This window comes from Zootoca vivipara, chromosome 1 (genome assembly GCF_963506605.1).
Source record: "Zootoca vivipara chromosome 1, rZooViv1.1, whole genome shotgun sequence".
NCBI classification, from domain to species: domain Eukaryota; kingdom Metazoa; phylum Chordata; class Lepidosauria; order Squamata; family Lacertidae; genus Zootoca; species Zootoca vivipara.
The window spans coordinates 110,270,081-110,288,953 of NC_083276.1; the positions used below are offsets into that span (position 1 = coordinate 110,270,081).

General features: G+C 43.1%; 1 protein-coding gene across 2 annotated transcripts in view; it reads right to left on the bottom strand.

The window, feature by feature from the left end:
- The window catches only part of LRP2 (LDL receptor related protein 2), a 139,146-nt gene that overhangs the window by 2,686 nt on the left and 117,587 nt on the right, over positions 1-18,873 (bottom strand). The window contains exons 63-77 of one of the 2 annotated variants that reach the window (XM_060280370.1): positions 17,821-17,949; positions 17,007-17,138; positions 15,974-16,105; positions 13,851-13,994; positions 13,083-13,248; positions 11,673-11,801; positions 10,245-10,465; positions 8,921-9,097; positions 7,119-7,238; positions 6,933-7,023; positions 5,527-5,594; positions 5,260-5,377; positions 4,119-4,248; positions 1,229-1,339; positions 79-186 (exon numbers count right to left, since the gene is read on the bottom strand). In XM_060280370.1, the coding sequence (XP_060136353.1) occupies positions 79-186; positions 1,229-1,339; positions 4,119-4,248; positions 5,260-5,377; positions 5,527-5,594; positions 6,933-7,023; positions 7,119-7,238; positions 8,921-9,097; positions 10,245-10,465; positions 11,673-11,801; positions 13,083-13,248; positions 13,851-13,994; positions 15,974-16,105; positions 17,007-17,138; positions 17,821-17,949 (1,976 nt within the window). Of the gene's footprint in view, positions 1-78; positions 187-1,228; positions 1,340-4,118; positions 4,249-5,259; positions 5,381-5,526; positions 5,595-6,932; positions 7,024-7,118; positions 7,239-8,920; positions 9,098-10,244; positions 10,466-11,672; positions 11,802-13,082; positions 13,249-13,850; positions 13,995-15,973; positions 16,106-17,006; positions 17,139-17,820; positions 17,950-18,873 lie in introns of both variants that reach the window. The other variant, XM_035133370.2, reaches the window with a different exon arrangement.

The window sequence follows — 18,873 nt, forward strand, 5'->3', positions numbered from 1 at the left end:
TCCAAGGGCTCTACTAAGCAGGATGCCTCATTCTCCATATTCAATCCTGGCACATTTTGCGGAACAGCCTTCTATTACCAGTGTTGCATCTGTACTTGCAGGAGGCTGAGGAGCACTGGGAGATACTGGTGTGGCATATACTGGGTTCTCGAAGTTTTCATTCCCTTCGCTGCTGGAAGCTGTTACCTGTTGACACAAAACTGTTTGAGAAAAACAGCAAAAACATGGGAGCTATTTCATTTATTCATTGCATTTATATACTACCTGCCTGCCAAAGCACTCAAGGAGGTTTTAATTAAAAAAATAAATACTAAAGCAAATAATATAAAATGTAACATTGACCAGGTGTCATGAGACTGGTTGGACACAAAGGAATGGTGGGAGGAACCAGCTGGGGAACCACCAAGGGAGTGGTGGCGGGAATGATGAGTGATCACAGAGAAAAGAGGGAGAAGGCTGGGAGGAGGTGTTGGAAGATGAAGAAGTAACAGGGCTTAGTGAGCAGGGAGAGTCTGTGGCAGAGGGAAGTAAAGAATCAGGGGCAGAGGCAGATGCTGAAGCAGGAGAGTAGGAAGAGGGAGGTCAAGAGACAGATATGAGTCAGGCTGGTGAAGAGGCACAGGTGTCTCCTGTTGCTGCTGCTGTGACAAGCTCCTCTCCTCACTGGTCTCCCAGAACCAGGAAAAGCATGAAGAGAGAGGAGGTGAGATTAGTGCCACACAGGCACAGTCTCCAATTGCTTGCAAGAAACTCTGGAGAGCAGGAGACATGAATATGGCTGCTGGGAGGCAGAGACTTTTAGTCTTGGCAACAGATTTCATGGAGTGGGGACCTACAGGGCATGAGCTGCTGTGTTCCACTAGGCCAGAAACTCAGCCAAGTCTGTGAAGATTGTGTTTCTTTGAACTGTGCTATTTACTGGCCAGCTTACCCACCAGGGTTGGGAAGGAGGGGGCAGTCTAACTGAAGGAGCCCCTTGGTGTCTTCTCTGCCTGCCTCCCTTGTTCTCTTCCTCCTCCTCCTCACAGAAAAAGATGGTGTCTGTTGGGCGCTGAGTGTGTGAAATGGGACAATCTGAGCAGAGCAGGCCCTTGGGCTGCCTGCCCTGCTCTCAAACATCTTCAAACCTACAGATGTACTTTCCGAAGAAGGAAGATTGGCGAAAGCAGTATCAAATGGTTAATAGGCTAAGAAGAATTAAAGACCACCTATTATGTTTGTCCCTTACTTGTGTGGGAGGGACTACGTTCATGTCCCCAGCTCCTCCGTCTTTCGTCGTATACATCGGGTTCTCAAATGTGATTGGCTGCTTCCCAGTTTCAACAGCAAAGTTTTCATTCTGAGAACAACAGTGAGATGCTCACTTCCAAATAATATTGTGTGGTTTTCAAATAAGTTTTAAGCAGAGTGGAATTAATGAACCCAACTGAGTCATGGTCATTAATTCCACTGGGTCTCCTCTGAGTAAAATATAGCTGAATACCACCCATTAATTTTATAAATTCTTAAAGCAAAACGTAACAGTAACATAAGAATTCCATGTAATTTTAATTCTTCTGGGATAAATATTCTCTCTCTTTTTTTAAAAAAAAACCAAAATATAAGCATTGTATGCTCTAGAATATATTCAACCCAGCATGGAATTTACTATACACTATTGTTTCCAGTGACATATGAAAACAAGAGTGTATGAGATTATCAAATCAAGCCAATTCTCCTAAGTGTGGCTGAAGGATGGTGCTCCATAAATCATTTCAGCTGGTAAAAATGAAAGTATTTTCCCATCTGCCACTCAAAAATGCCACACAATAGAAGGCAAGGTTCTAGAAATCAAACATCTTGCAAGAAAATACCGCCCAGACCCTAATTTCCAAATAGATACCACACTGTAGAGCAGGGATGCGGGAACCTGTGGCCCTCCAGATACGGTTGGACTACAACTCTCATCATCCTGTACTGGCTGGGGCTGTTGGGCTTCGGAGTCCAACAATCACTGGAAGGCTGCAACCTCCCTCTCAAAATCAGGAGGATTTATTTATTTTTCATGGTGGGAAAATGGCTACTTTTGGAGGGCATGTGCATTAATCTTTGTTTTACACTGGGAATTTATGTTCTCCTTGAGGACAGAAGGCTAGTTGGCATACCGAAGGGTAGGCTAAAACTTCAAATGAGTATCTGACAAGAAAGGAGATGTCCACTCACCTCCTAGGTGAATACGGCAAAAAACAAACAAACCCATTTTAAGGAACTAACAATAAGAACACTGCAAATGTGCAGTCTAAAAGCCGGCAAGAAAATTATGGAAACAGAGGGAACTGAGCTCCCTTCCTCTACGCCTCTATGAGGCAGGAAAGGTAGGGCATGAAACTGCTCTGTGTCAAAGGCACAGCCAGCTGCCTTCCTGTTTTGAAGGAACAGAAATGGACAGAGGAGAGCCAGAGTCTGTTTTTCCTCTCAATGGCAGAAGATCAGCCTGCACAAGGAGGTTGAAAGGCGGTGCATTTTAGGATGTGAAACCCCAATAGTGCCAATTGATAGTAATGTCAATTCCACTCTGGCCTGGAGCAAACTGCACTGGGAAAATAATATTTACCATATCCTATATTTGACTGGAAATGTATTCTAGGGTCAGGTTAGGTGTGACGATCCTCCCTTCTCTATTACTAACAGTGTACTGAAGGAATTCAGTTATTGTTCAAACAACCCACTATTCCTTCTTTCTCCCAAATAAACTCCCTGTTTTTTATATGGGTTTGCTAGTACATAGAGTACAGTTCCAGCTTTCCAAATAACGTGGCTCTGTATCCTTAAAAACTCCAGGCAAATGTTACAGGAACAATCTTGTGCCCTCAGTAAGGTTTCCCTCTCAACTCAGGTTCACCTCAGCAGCTATTGCCTCAGCACTTTAGCCTCTGCAAAGTCACTCTTTCCCCTCCACTTGCCTCCTCTGTGCATGACTTTGGGATGCAAACTATCCACCTGCTCCTCAGGCTTAGTTTTATCTCCCCTCTTCAGTCACCACCCTTTTGAGTTTAGATACGTTGCTGGAATAAGGAGGAACATCCAATTTGACACAACATAGATGAAAGCTTTATTTAACTGGAGAACATGTATATTTCTTTATGGTTTCATTTGTTTAAACTCTTAGTTCATCATCTTCTTTTCATATAACACAGACTTGTTAATACAGCTCCTGCATCCCTCTCTAACACTCTACTCTCCCAACTGCCAATTCCCAACTGCCAATTCCCAACTGCCAACTCCCAACTGCCTTTTAGAATGCCATCTAGCGCCGCCTCCCAAGGAACACCGGCCTATAATGGGAGTGATAGATTAACCCACGATGAACCGGAATCATCACCAGGCACCATTCCGCCACATGGGGTGGTGGTGAAAGATCTCCTACAGTTTCCAGATCAACTAGCATTCCAGTGTACAACATTCCCCAACAACTCCACTTCTAGAGAATTTGCTGGTGCGATTTTTTTGGCATTGTTACAGGATCTTCGATATAATATTCAGAGACAGCACAACCGCCTCTGAAAACACAACTGGCTCTTAAACACACACACATTTATTTCAACTGAACATGTGCAAGGGAAGTTCCATGTGAACAGGGTGGTTGAAATCCAAGATCCACCAGGGTGGGACAGTTTGGATCCAGTAGATCTGAGGCTTTCTGGGCTCAGTGGGCCAAAGCTGCTTTTAAGTTCTCACCCTGGCTGAACTGGAGATATGCCAGCATAAGTTCTGCACCCTGGTTTAGCTGGTGGAACTCAAGTCAGTGTTACTTATGCCAAAAGTGGTGTGGCAGGGGAATCACGAGAACAAGGAAAGACTTACACACCTACTCCAAACCCCTTTCAGCTCAGACACGTGACCTAGCAACCTGGTGAAACTCAGCCCGGGGGAAAAGGATGGAGTAAGCTAAATTTCTCTAAATGTTTAGATTGGGGAAAACACGCACCAATAGATAGGATTGTTCTGGAAGTGTGACCCTCATTTTAGAAAGTATGCCCATTTTTGGTAGGCAAAGCATTTCCCCATCACAATACTACAGTGAGGGGGCAAAATGAGGAACTTCATATGGAAGTGGGGGGGGGGGAGGCAATTCTTACCATTTGCATTGCTCTGTCAATAGCAGATTCTGCTCCAAAGCCAGGCACACCAATGTCCATGGTCACATCAGCTCCAGGGCGGAATGTTACCCCACTGCCATTTTCCGTGGATTTTACAAGAATGCTTAGGCTTTGAAAATAAGAACATTTTTTTAAAAAAACAGCAGAAGATGGCTTAATAAACATTACCTTCTCATTGTGTCTTTTTAAAATCAAGTTTTAATTGTTTGGAACTGATGTGGTAATAATAACTCATATGATTAAAAAAGAAAAGAAAAGTCAAACTATTTTTCGAAGAAAAGCATTTCTAACACCGCATGCAGAAGTCTCCATTGCTACTTAAGCTGAGACACTTCAACATATCTCTCCTGTGAGCCAAATGTCCTTGGGGGTAAGGGCTAGAAAGTGTGGATTTGTTGATATGGCAAGATATATGGGTTCACTGCGAAAGCTGCACATGGCACCTCCAGTCTTGAACACAGACAGCCCCTGTACCCATGTTCCTTGTCCTGTCCCTTCTATAAGCTGACTCATGAAGAACGTCTGGGTAAGTGTTGGAAGGGGAAATAGGGCTCTCCAAAGACATGGCAGATAGCCAACATAACTAAAACCATTTTTATTTGTTATCTGGGATGAACAGTTGAGTGACAGCTGGATGACGCCTTCAGTTTTCGACAAAGACTTTGTGAAGGACAATGCTATCGATTATGGGTATGCAGAGACAAGAGGAAAGCAATCTAGGCACTGGAGTCCAGCATTCACAAGAGATCAGTAGCTAAATCTGAAATCCCACAGACATGAACCAGAAAATGCACATAGAGTTGTGTCTACTGTGACTTCATTTTTCTAAGAGTGTCAATAAATTCTTGCTCTTCCTCCAATTCAAAGCAACTCTAAGCATTTTTTTCTTGCAAGTGAACCACATTGAACACAGTGGGACTTACAGGTAAGCATATATATATATATATATATATATATATATATATATATATATATAGGACTTGCAGCTTCAAGAAAATGACGCTTCGAAACACGTATGGTTTTGTTGCTTGTTATCAGCAGAGCCTATTGTGAACCCCTTTTAACACCTTTAATGTGTACACAACAATATATTGAGACATTTAGACCTTGCAACACCTACCTTGGAAATTTGGGAAGCGAAGGTAAGAGAGAGCCCGTCCGTCTGTAATTTAAAAATCCTCCCACAGCCAGAGAGCCAATGATGATCGTCAGAATGATGGTCAACAACACGGCCAATGCTGCTACCAGAGAAGACAAAGGGTAAGCGAATGATATGGAAGATACCGCTCAGATGTCAACACTGCCTCAAGAATAACTGGCTCTCTCATGCAAATGCTTTCAGGCCTGTGATTGGTTATTCTGGATAAAAGTATAGTTCAAAGCTTACTTGTCCCAGGAGGCACACCCCTCGACAATCCCGCTTCGCAGTAATTTCCAGTATAGCCATACGGACATCTGTAAAAGGGAAGCGAGATGCCTAACTGGAATTGACTACTAAAACATGGGCTCTATTTATTGCCCTCTGTGAGGTACATCGGCATGGCATGGTTTTTCAAACTCATTCCTTAGTAATTACATGTTTCAATGGGAGCACACACACACACACACAGAGAGAGAGAGCTCTGCTGACTGTTCACTTGGAAATGAGCATGTAGGGATGCTGAGTCACAAATGAAAGAATTAGGCTTTGTAAACATTAAATATGATTTGGTTTCAGTGGAGTACCAGTGGCCCCTAGAGGCTCAACTGAATGCAAGTGTGTGTGTGTGTGTTTCTTTTTTTGCTGTTCTTAAGAGATATTCCTTTAATTGGTAGAACAGGCATCTGAGTAATTTGTCCTCTGACAAGTTTATTTCTCTTAAAAATAAAAAAACTTGCTGCATTTAAAATTGTCCATCTTCAAGGAAGAGTCTTTGCTTGCCATTTCCTCATTTCCAAGGCAGGAGATATTCAGCTTTACAAACACCTTTAGAATGAAGTCTTAAGAGCTACAATGAGCAAAAGCCTCATTTGAGGTGAGGCAGCTGCTCTTGGGCTGTACCATTTCAGACTGCTTCCCCTCATATAATTTGCCCCATGCAAATTCAAAGCTAGAAAAGACTACCCTACGGCTTTCGCCCCGACGTGCTAAGTTTTGAATGTGTGCTGCGGGATGAGGAAGCATTCAAACATTCCACACACCCCTTCCACCTGTAGCATGAAATGGCACAACCCAGCAATGGATACAGCTTATCAGTGGGACTGATACTCATTGGTAGCCGTATTCTGGCTTTCGGTACCCATGAGCACTGAATACATGAAGAGGCTATGAAGAAAGCACAGACTAGCCCTGCTCGCTAGGCCACTGACATACATGCTGGCCATGATGCGCCCTGGCCAATGCAAGATTGGGGCCAGTCTTGAGCATACATAGATGCGTGGGGTTCCCTCTATGGCGATGGAATCTGCACAGAGGACCTTGTTAATGGGCACCCAATAGAATTCCAAAGAAACAGAAGCTCTGGGTGACCAGGGTTCCTGCTCCCATGGAGGAAGCACTATGAGGCATGCATGCATCTCTGTATAGCTCGCCCATCAGACTAATGCTGTTCATGTGTCAGCAGGATGCGTGTAGTGACTGGTGTACATTGTTTGTGAGTCATCTTCAGTGCATATTGAAGAAAGGCAGGGTAGGGAAATTTTGTAACGAGCACCTCTTTCCGCTTGCAGACGTTGGTGATGTTACAAAGAGCAGGTCTTCATGTGCTCCACACACCTTGCCAAATCTCACCTGGCCCTTTCATGTAAACTTACTTGCATTTAGGAAGCCCACTTTCATCAATGTAGCATGTCCCTCCGTACATGCACCTACAGGCAGGAGGCATCGTAGGAGGAGATTCAATGGCTATAAAAATGGAAAGCCTGTGTTAGTAGTCTTTATGTACTCTGCAAAACATAAAGCATCTCATCAACCTCCAATTATTTCCACCATTTCTTTACCTGCATCGCATTCTGTCGAACTGCCTTCCGCAAAACGAGCTCCTTGTGGGCAGGCACAGGTGTATCCTCCAGGTCTCAGCAAGCAGAGGTGGCTGCAGACATCCTTGCATGGATTGGACACTGTAATGATAAACAAAGACACACCTGAAGATCTTTTAGGAGAGCTAATGGGATCCTTCCAACCAGACAAGGGAAATAGGTTGGGAATGTGGAAGCTGTAGACTCGGTGGAGACACCGTGCTGCTCCATAGGCTTGCAGACTTGTCTCTCCTCCTTTCACACAGACATTGTCCCTCCCTGTCAGTTTTTGAACCAATCGGTCACGTTATCTCTGCATTGGCATTTCTGTCATTCGCAATTAGCGCCAAGCCACAGTTTGCAGCGATGACCAGAAACAGGTATTTCACTAACAGTGGTTAGTGAAAACACAGGCAGTCATAATGCAAACTGCAGTTAGTTACAAAGCTCCTAGGAAGGAAAGGATGGCCGCATAAGAGGGGAAGTGAAAGGAACAGGGAGCAGCAGGCAAGCTTAATTTCCTAGAATAATTAAATTGGCACCAACCTCCTGGGACAGAAGCAGGCACTACAAGATAAATGTCTCTGAAGAGCATCTTGAGTGTTTTGCCCCATTTCTATCCATGGCATACACCTCAGGTAGTGTCTTGCTGTTTTAATTACACTCCTAACACATGCTATTTCCTGACCTCCCCTACAGAACCCCAAATGGCAAGGGCAGCTACAAAATTGTCCATGCCTGAGATGGGCGATGCAGGCAGGCAGGTGAATTCATTACTGCCTCTGAGATGAACATGATGTACAAATGATATATTGCAGTAATAAAATGGGAACAACATGCTTCCTCTCTGGCTCACAACCAGCTTTCTTGGATGTTTTAAGAAATATGATGCCATTATTCTCTTCAGTTGTTGGTCTAATGACTGAATCGCAAGAAGCTTTGTATGCAGAGCACCCTTCCAAAATGGTGCTGCACAAGGTGGGAAGCCTCTGTCCAACACATGCAGATGTGTACTCAGTACTCATGCACATGCATGCACACACCACTGAAAGATGGCTGGCGCTGTCAGCTTCAACTGCGCCCATCATTCATTTTGTGGGCAGAGGCAAATTCCTAGCATGCCCTTTCTCCCCAGACAGGTGATCAGAAACTCTTAAAATGGACAGTAACAACCTTCTCTTTGGGGCACATGGAATCTCTCTCCTCTGAAGGGCCGCATTCTATGGTGGGCAGCTTTCCAGGGGCCACAGGAGAAACAGAAGTGCCTCACCCAGAGGAAATAGCCCCTTCTTTATTGAACTCCATCTCTCCTTCCTATTCTCCGTTTGAGCCATGAAGAACCATAACACCACCATATCACAAAGGGGAGAAAATTGTGTACAGTGGAAACAGAAAAAGGGAGAAGTCATAATTCACAGTTCAACCAGAAAGGCTTATTCAACAGCTCACTCGATGAGGACTCTGGTCAGCACCAGTGCTATGCTTTCAAAAACACCGATATCATGCACGGAGAGAAGTTGTAGGCTATTAACATTTACATAAGTACTAGGGCGATAAAACTATACCAATGTATAAAAGAATGTATGGGACTATCGTATATTGCTTTTTTCTGCATACTTTCGCTTTTATATGTATCTTTGTTGTTGTTTGCTCCCTCTCACTTTTCCCTCTTTTTTCTGTATCACTTTATTTCTTTGAATTGAAATCACCTTAATAAAATATAAATGTTTAAAAAAGCAAAGCTATGAATCACTATAGAGGCACTATACAAGGCTGGTCATTACCTGACTGATTGCATCTGTGCTGGTGGTAGATACGGACTTGAGTAAGCCAAGGGTTTATAGTCAGCATTTTTACTTTCTCTCCTTTCCCGAATTTGTCTTCTTTCCAGACTTCCCCTCTTTCCTTAGATATCCAGTATACGTGACCCTCGAAGACATCAAGGCTGTACGGGCTGCTAACTTCTCGGTGAAATAAAACATCAGGTAAGTTAACATGCAAAAGGCGAGCAACGTTGTTGGTCTAACGAACATGCTTGAAACCAAAGTATACCTTCCTCCACATCATATTATGACCATTTTCTAAGCTTTCCTATTAATGTATGCTTTGGAAGCAAAATCACAGTGACCTGTGGGAATTTCACAAGTAAACCAGAAGCACTTTCAAGATTTTCCTCACAAATGAAAAGAGCAGAAGAAAGAAACTCTGCTCATGTGTACAGAATCTGCACTACTTACCAAATCTATACTGTTTACGTATGCATTATCCAGTATTGGCAGGGGTTCTCAGACTATCTACTCTGGCTGAAAATAACCGAGGCAAACAAAATGGTGGCAAACAGAAGCAGAGCTTGGCATAATCTGCAGGCAATTACTGACATACTTTTCTACTGAATTCTAATCCACCTTTGAAAATTGCCAAATTATTTGTTGCACCATTTTGCTTGCGGCAAGAGATTGCACAGCTTTACTTTCCTCAAGATAAATGCAGACATTTGCTCTGGAGGCACTGCTATATGCTCTGGAGGCATTTTGCCCATCTCCTGCCATTTCTTCTCATATTCTCCTTTCAGTGTTCAACTTGGACCTGTTCCCATACACTCCCTGCAAACTGCATGTTTCATTCACCCCTCCTCCCTGGTCCCTTTTACATTCACTTCTTCCTTACATAAAAGTTTTCCCTTCTTATACCCTTGCTTTCTACCCCCAATTTACTAATACCTCATTTCCTTCAACACCTCACCTCCTTTGGCAACTTTCCCTCAGTGGAGAGACCTTCCTTTCCCCCCCCATCCTGCCCTGAACTTCTCTGTTTCCTGGCCACCCCTTTACAAGACGTTATTGGTACTGGCATTGGTTGAACCAAAAGCACTAATGGTTAGGGAGTGGTGTTGTCAAGTGTGGTGGCACTGAGCAGGCTATGACAGAGGCCCACTTGAAAGTGGCCCAAGGTCCCCAGTTTGAGGAACTGTAATAGTGCAAGTCCCTTGTCCCTCACTTCATCAATAATAACCACTCTGCCCCCAGCCATCTGCCACCATAGATAGCCTCCGAGTATCTTGGGGAAAACTTTGATTAAAATTGCCTCATTCCATGCTCATATACATACGTCCATGCAGAACAGTCTTCCTGTCTGTTCCATCAAATCTCATCGATTCAATTAGGTTTTCCTTCATGTCACTCCAGTAGATTCTGTCATTGTTCAGATAATCAACTGAAAGGCCAGTTGGCCAGCCAAGGTCTTCAAAGACCAATGTCTGCCTCTGCTGCCCATCCATCCAGGCGCTTTCGATTTTGGGTTGCCTTCCCCAGTCAGTCCAATACATTAGCCTGAGGAAAGCAGAACCAGTATTTTAAATGGTTAGATACAACATAGCAAAGCACACAAACGCCATGCAGAAAAAGAGAGAAACCTCCATGAAATGAGAATCAAGTTGGTAGGAACTTGGAAGTTCATGGCTGACCACTTTCCCCCCTCAGAGAAATGTACTCCAGAGTCCTTTTGTAGCTATCCAACTTTATTTCATATTGTGTGCACAAGGCTCTGTTTATCTGTTCATGCTGCATTTCATTTTATTGATTATTTCTACAGTATTCCTTTGTCTCTTTTATCCTTTCTGCAACCTTGTAAGTAAGATCGAGAGATTACGATGTACCTAAAATCAAGACAATGGTTTTCACAGCAAAATATCCCAAACTATTGTCTCTCTGCTGCGTCATGAAATTATTTTGTTTCTAAGAACCATTCTCTTTTTCTCTCTTTTGTGTTTTCCACCAATAAGTCCCTGTTAAACGATTTCTTTACAATGTGCTATTTCATGTTACGTTGATAAATATTCCATTTAAAATGATAACAGTGACTCCCATCAGAGGGGATTGGCGCCAATAACTCACAGACAGACACTAATTATGCTTGCTGTTTCTAAGCTATGTGGACTTAGCCGATGCATAGACAGTGGAGCCCAATACCTAGGCAAAGTAAAAAGCTATTAATGCTCATCAATATGAGGATGATTTGCCTTTGAAACTTTCCCACAATGTAAGGGTTCATTGTGGCCTATTTTGTTTGTTTGCATGCTGCTTGCTTTTTATGCCCATTTTTACGACCATCTGCTGATGAGAAAGCTATCAGCTGCGCTAAAACAATTACTATGCAACACAGTTAACTGTGAACTGATGTACTGCTTGTTATATGTAATTGGAGTGTAACTGGTGACTTTAGGTATTTATCAGTTCAGTTGTAAGAGAAAACAGCAGAATTCAGCGCAAGAGTCTCAACAACAGAGGGGAGGGAAACCATCTGCCCCGCGTTACTGAGGTCTGCCTCTGCTTCCAGTCGTGACATAAAAATAACCACGAGAAGTCTTGTGACATTTGCCCATCGCAACCTCTGTTAGTTATTCAAAGTATTTCAGGTAACATATAGAATATAGATATTATGATGCATTAGATATTTCCTATTCATTAGATATTTTAGACAGTTCATGCAGCCTCTCCTTTCGTTTATATTCATGCTTTAAGCTGCCAAAATGCTTACCCGAGTTTGGGGTTGACAGCAATAGCTGCTGGCTGGTCCAGCGAAGAGTAGACGAGCCACTTTCGGTATCTGCCATCAAGCTTTGCCACCTCTATTCGATTTGTCCCAGAATCAGTCCAGTAAAGGTGCCTAGTTGAGATCCAAACACATTTTTAAAAATAAAAAATGAACTCTGTATTTTGTCAACATCAACTACAGTGTATGCGAAAGGCCTTTAAAAAATATTCAGCAGTAAAATGCCAAAAATTCAGAGACAATAAATGTGATAAAATGCACACGAGTTTATGGTTGCTGTGTGAGAGATGTAAATCCCCTTGTTCTAATCCCCCTATTTGCTCCTGGTTTCCCTCTCAGTCCCCTGGAGCAAATTTGGATAGGCAGGGAGAAGTCCCACTTCATGAGCTAAAGTTGTTTCACTCATTAAACTACACTGTTGGATTCAAAACCTGGTTTCCGGAGCTCACAAAAGAACTGATATTAGATCTGGAAGAGATATCAGATCTAAAGCAGACGTGGGGAATAGGATCTGATTGATGGGATTCTCCCCCCTGCAGACCACTTGTGGGTACAGACTGGTTCATCTGTCAATCATCCGATGTACACAATGGCCCAACTTCAAAGGAAAAAACTCAGGAGTGCTAATTCAAGCTGTGTCTGATTTTAAGCTGGAGCTATAGAGTGTGCTCCCGATTCTTCCTTTTCATCAAAAAGTCACTGTGTTTTTTTAAATTTTTAATGTGCCACCTTTTTTGTGAATTTGGCATAGTGGAAGGTTAAAGAAAAAGATGGCAAATTCCAAATGTACTGCCATTTAGATGCCGGGGGGGGGGGGGAGTTGTGCTCCTGACTCTTCTTTTCGGCCATGGCCTCAAGTTTCTCATGCTTAATGATGTACGCCTGGTAAGGTGCACATGGATTGCCCAACATGGCAACCTCTGAGGTCTGGGAAATGTTAATCAGTGGTTCCCTAGCACTGGACAAAAGGGCATTGATAATCATTCATGGAATTAATGCTAAAAATGCAGGTTGTTTTTTTTAAAGAAATGATTAAAAGAAGCTAAAGGTCAGAAATCAATCCTTCATTGTTTCAAAACAGGTAGAGTATCCTAGATCAGCACCTACACTGATGTTTGGGACATATATGTTTTGAATGAGTCCAGGACTTTTAACCAAAAAAGGTTACTCTATTATCAAGCTTTACCAGCCTGGTCTTTGACTCCAATGCCTATCAGCCCCAAGCTGCATTGCCAAAGCTCAGGGATGATGGGTATTGTAGTCCCAACATCTGGTGGGTACCAGGCTGGGGAAAAACATTCATATATGTATATGTATATGTATATGTGTGTGTGAGTGTGTTCCAAGATGAATAAGGTTTTCCGAACCATTTTTTATTCAGCTTTTTGTGCTTACCTCCCAACCCAATCCACAGCTAAACCAACAGGACTGACCAGGTATCTCAGGTTCAAGTCAACTTCTTTCACGGGATTATTTCCGCTGCTTTCAAATGTGGGGATATAGGCACGTTTGATGGAGCCAAACTCTGAACCACGCCCCATAACGCTGTAGTATATGACACCTGTGGAAAGTTCAGAGATCACTTTCCTTTTTTCTGCCATTAGAAACAATTCATAATTTACTCAGGTCAAGATCGGACCCTAAGGTCACTCAGTGCTTCTGTTGCTGCTATAAGGCAAAATGTAAGTCAATTACTCCAAATCCTGACTAGCACCTAAAACGGGCATTTTTAATGAGGGGAACCCCATAGCGCCCTAGAGACCCAAAAAGGAGGAGACTCAGAAACAGGTAACAGGAAGATGGTTATATGTAAAGTTGAATCCCCTCAAAATATTTAATTAACGAAGTTGCTGTGTGTGTGGAACAACATCTGCTCGCATAACAGGACTTTCCTCCCCTTCTCATGTGTGCCCCCTAAATCTGCTCTGGAAGGTTAGGGGGAAACCTAGGTTTAGGGGGGCATAGGAGGGGGGCATTCAGGGGAAAGAGAGAGGGGATTCTTGTTGCACAAGTGGACCTCAGCCCCTGCTAGCATACCCCAATTAGTGTTCTGTTGAATTCCACCCGTTACTTTTGTTCCTGTGGCCAGATTAAAAAAAGAACCTTCCTTTTTAGTTAGCTGAGGGATAGCTGTAATAAATAAATAAATTCAAATATACTCACTGAGGCCTATCCCCTCAGGATCCCAGTGATAGTCTATGGCTTGGATGTGCTCCTCATTTTCAATATAATCAGAATACTGCTCAGATGACATATTATACCTTCGAATGCGGACGTTGTCAGGCAGGAGTAATATTGGTGGGTTACCTGAAAAGACAAGTTAATACATTTCGTCACTCTTGCGTTTAGCAATTATTTCCATCAGGGAATTCAGGGTAAATAACTGATGTGTCAAAGTTTCTGCTTCCATTTTGAGGAAAACATTTATTCTGAAACCCTTGGGCCACTTTGGACTGTAAAATTTAGAGGTTGTTCTGCAAATATTCAATGTTTTCCCCATCTATGGATTTTAAATCCTTGCTATCCCTTAGTTATACTTGGTAGCAAGTTTCTGCAAACCTTCTTCAAAGGTGAAGGATTGTCAGGATCCAAAACATTGCTTTATATCAGTCACTTGTGCAGACCTAATGGAATTGGATGCCCCATTTTATCTTAGAATAGCAGTCCCCTGTACAGTAACACAAACAGCTTTCAAAAGTTGCCTCAGTTTCAAAAGTACCTTGCCACACGCAACAAAGATGCTTGAAAAACAGGGCGCTATATATAGACAGGGCATTTTTTGCGTGGTGATGCCCTGCCAGTAGAATACCCTCTGAAGAAAAGCTGGCTGGAACCTACTGTATATTGTGGTCTTTTAGACACCAGTTGAATACCTGTTAACTTTATTTATTTATTTAAGTACAGTAGTACTGTAGATCAGGGCAGGGCAGCATTTCCCCCCTCTTTCCTGGTTTTAAGCTGGGGTTTTTTTAGCATCGTTTTTGTGTTTCCTGGGATGTGCTTAGAAGGATTTTCTTTCCCAAATTATCCTTTTCATCAATTATGAAAAATCCCTCGTGTTTGTCTTAACGGACCTGATATATAAGCCTTCTGCTTTTTTTCTTGATTGCAATTCTGGGCGGAAAAGATATAAAAATAATCTGGGTGGAGAAGTTATTAAAATAAATAAATCTGTTTTAACACACAACGAGGTCGAGAACTATTTATCATGTGTGTTAACTTGTCTACCCCTACTTCCTTTTCTTTCTCTTTGTTCGAGGCAAGATTCTATCACGCAAGAGCAGGCATAGGCAACCTTGGCTCTCTAGATGTGTTGGAACTACAACTCCCATGATCTGACCACTGGCCCTGTTAGCTAGGCTAGGGATCATGGGAGTTGTAGTTCCAAAACAGCTGGAGAGCCAAGGTTGCCTATGCCTGCGCAAGAGATTCACTAGCTTTGTTTTGGCACTCACCTAAACTTACAAAGGGTTAAACCATGGGCAGAGGAGGAACATGCACTGAAGTCCAGAAGGTGGTTTTTGAGCCTGCTTTGATTGAATGTGCTTAGAAACTTGCCCCATGATCAAGAACCCTCATAAATCAGGGTTCCTGCTACTCACGGGGAGATTTCTCAGCACCTTTTCACGCGAAAACCCTCTTCAGACCTCCACACTAAACAGTGTGACAATCTGAAAAGCAACACGGGGGGGGGGGGGGGACATTAGGGGCGGGGCTTACATGCACAACCCTGCCCCACCCACAGTTTAACCCTTTCTGCGGTCATGCAAATGCATTCCCTAGTGATTCTCTTTTATGATGGAATTCAACTGACCGGTCTTATAAAGGGTTTATCTTTTGCCTATCTATGCTCAACAGTCCATGAACCACACATGACGGTCTGTCAGCAAAGTGTCTTTGATTTCTATCAATATAATCTGCCCTTAGAGAAATTACTACAGCTAATTTTCTCTTGATGACAACCAGCTACACCATGAACAGCCCTTTTGTTCTCTGGAAACATGCAGGGCTATCTGCGGGGGCAAGAGACAGGACACTGAAGATGTCACGGATAAGTTTTGGTTTGTTTTCAGATTCAGCGGTGTAACAGCAGTCAAATGGTTTTACTGAGCCTTACAATCATGATTCTACACAAATGGGTTGGGAAGAAGTGAGCAGAAGACAGCAGAGAGCAGTGCAATGCGGCATGGTGGCCAAGAAAAGAAGAAAGACTTGTTTCAGAAGACAGTTCATGGTGCTTAGTTTTAATTTAATTTGGGTCAAATGGAAATGCTGGCTGAGCTTACCACTGGCAGCGCACTGGTCTCCCTGCTGATCCCCAACAGATCTAAATCCCTCTGCACAGAAACACTCGTAGCTTCCTTTGGTATTCTTACAAATCTGGGGGCATGTTCCAAAGATCTCACACTCATCGATGTCTGAAGGCAAAGAGAAAGTATTATGAGCTTTAGCATTTGCTTAATGACAAAATGGTTGCCTTGTTTTCGCAGCAAAGGCCTATATAATACACCACTCTTTTATCACAGGAATGGGCCTCTTTGACTTCTCTGGACTCTCGTCCCCTTTGCTTTGCTCAGGTCATTTTCTTTTTAAGCCCTGGCACCCAAGTTCTGGGTCCACCTCCGCCCAATATTCAACTCATTTTCTCTGTCTTGCCTTTTCTATCCCCCCCCCCCCGGTCCCTTCCAATTCTCATCTTTCTTATTTCCTTTATCTTCCCTTCCTCTTTTCTCTCTCTCTCATTTTATGAATATTCAGACTATGAGCTTACAAGAATGGAACCTGTTTTATCTTTGTGTGCATAACACAACGTTAAGAATAATGGCAGCAGCAGTAGCCATACTGTGCGAGCCTGTAAAGAAGTATGTGCACAGATATTTTATTCCATTCATTGTTCTTTGGATCCAATCCAATGCACTCTTGCAAGCAGACACTGCCTTTCAATGAGAAACTACAGTAGCCATTCCAAAGAAAATGAGTCTTCACAGGTTTGAAGGGGAAACATACACTAGCAATCCATCACACAAAGAAGTACCACCCTAACTGGTTAGGCTCTAAAGAGCAACTCAATGAAGAGAGAGAGAAAAACGAGATCCAAGACAGGAAGGCGGTTAAGTTATCTAAAATGTTTTAGGAACCTGCATCTAAATGCTATGAGAAAAACAGGATTCCACATAAATAAACAAAACATCTCAGTGTGATGAGATGCTTAGGGAGCTAGCACAGAATGTTTTATTAGTGCCATAATGAAAATGACGAGAGTGTTTATTAAAGCTGAGCAATTTGGAGATAGAAATCTATTTTCAAGATGAAAGGTACCATCACAGGTATTTCTGTTCAGTTCACTGGGGCTGTATCCAGGTCTGCAGGTACATATAAATCCCCCTTCACTTAAGTTGGTACAGTTGTGTTCACAGATATTTTCAGCACAGGTCCTACCCGTTCCAGAATCTAAACAACAAAACAAAACATAGGTTGCATTTTAATGAGAAACTGAAACAATTTTCTCCCTCATCTCTGGTCCTCAATGAAAAAAAAAAAGATTCAGATCCTCAAAATGCATCTATTGAACTCCTGAAATCTCTTGAAGGTTGCTGGGCTTTTTGCTTTTTGTTGTTGTTTGGCACCAATAAGGAACGTTCTGGAGGCATGATTTCCTGTACTGTTTAAAATTCTTTACAAATAGTTTAGAACAATAGTTAAAGAGGCCCATAGGACCTCTCCTCCTTCACAGCTGGCCTAAGCAAAATGTGCCAGTAATGTAGGGATGCTGTTGGCATCCTTTTCTTCTGTGGGATCATGTGGGTTTTAGCGCACATGTTCTTTGAGTTGTGTTGTGGATGGAAGGGGCTTACCCAGCCCTTCGCTACATTAGGACCATCATTGCAGTCCACATCGGTGAAGAGGGATGCAAGGTGGAGGGAGCAAGGGAGGCATGCACACCTGGTATCAAGTACGGAGGACTGGGTGAGGAAGAGGGCTGGGTTTGCATTCCAGGATTTATTCTGTTCCAGAGGATTTCTCAACGTTTCCCAATAACACGGGCACGCGCAAAGCTCTCACCTCAACATTGCTTTTCCTCCCCATAACCAACGTACAGTTTGAACTCCGTGCAAGCTACTGTGGTACTTACTGCAGCCTACTTCATCAAAGTGGTCCCCGCAATCGTCATAATTATCACATACGTAGTGTAGCGGGATGCAGTTTCCATTGCCACATTTGAATTCCTCAGTAGTGCAAGGTTTAGGAGTGGGTTCTCTGCCTGCATGGAGATAATGCACACACATACCTCCTCACGCAAACATGTATCCCGTTTCATAGCATGCATATTACAGACGTTGCTATACAAACTGTGTTAGGGCAACTTTGCCTGGTCCCCTGCGGTGGGCTCCCACACACATCTCAGCTTTTGTCTTTCCAATACCGTTAAAGCTACCTGTCCAGTCTTGGGAGACACTCGCAGGGAAACTCCAGAGCTGGGCTTGATTTACTGTTAGGCTGAAGAGCATGCATGCTGCCAGAGCTCAGTGTGTGCTCAATCTCTGGCTGCTAACCCCCCCATCCCCCCGGATCCCTGGCTTACAAAGCCTTTGCTCATCCGGGAGGTATTTCTCTCATGGTTGTGGCAAAGCATCTGTTAGCCTGAGAATCAGTCAGTTCTTCCCCAGATTTAATCTGAACCACTAAAGAATCCAGGGGCTGTCAAAGCTTGTCTTTTGTTTCAGTTCCTCTCTCAGAGCTCAGCTTGCAGAACTTCAACAGCATCCCTGTAGCTTACTTACTCATATCACACACATCCATAATGTCTGTATCTGAAATCACTGCCTTCCCACACTTTCCCCTCCTTTGATCCAGATTTTCCTTTTTCATATCAGGGATACTCAGAAAATGAGAGGTTATGTGAAAACCCACATTGAGGGAGCATAAAGTATGAGAAAGTAGTGAACTAGAGGAGAATTTCATACAGATGACGGAGAATTCATGGAGGTACTATCCACACTGAATGACAGAATGGATAAGCCCATGTTTCATTCATGGATATAAAGGTCTACAGTATATTCATACTACTGGTATATTCATACTCCTGGTAGTGAATACAGTGGTACCTTGGTTTACGAACTTAATCCATTCTGGAAGTCCATTCTTAAACCAAGCCGTGCTTTCCCATAGCAGCGGGGGACTCAAT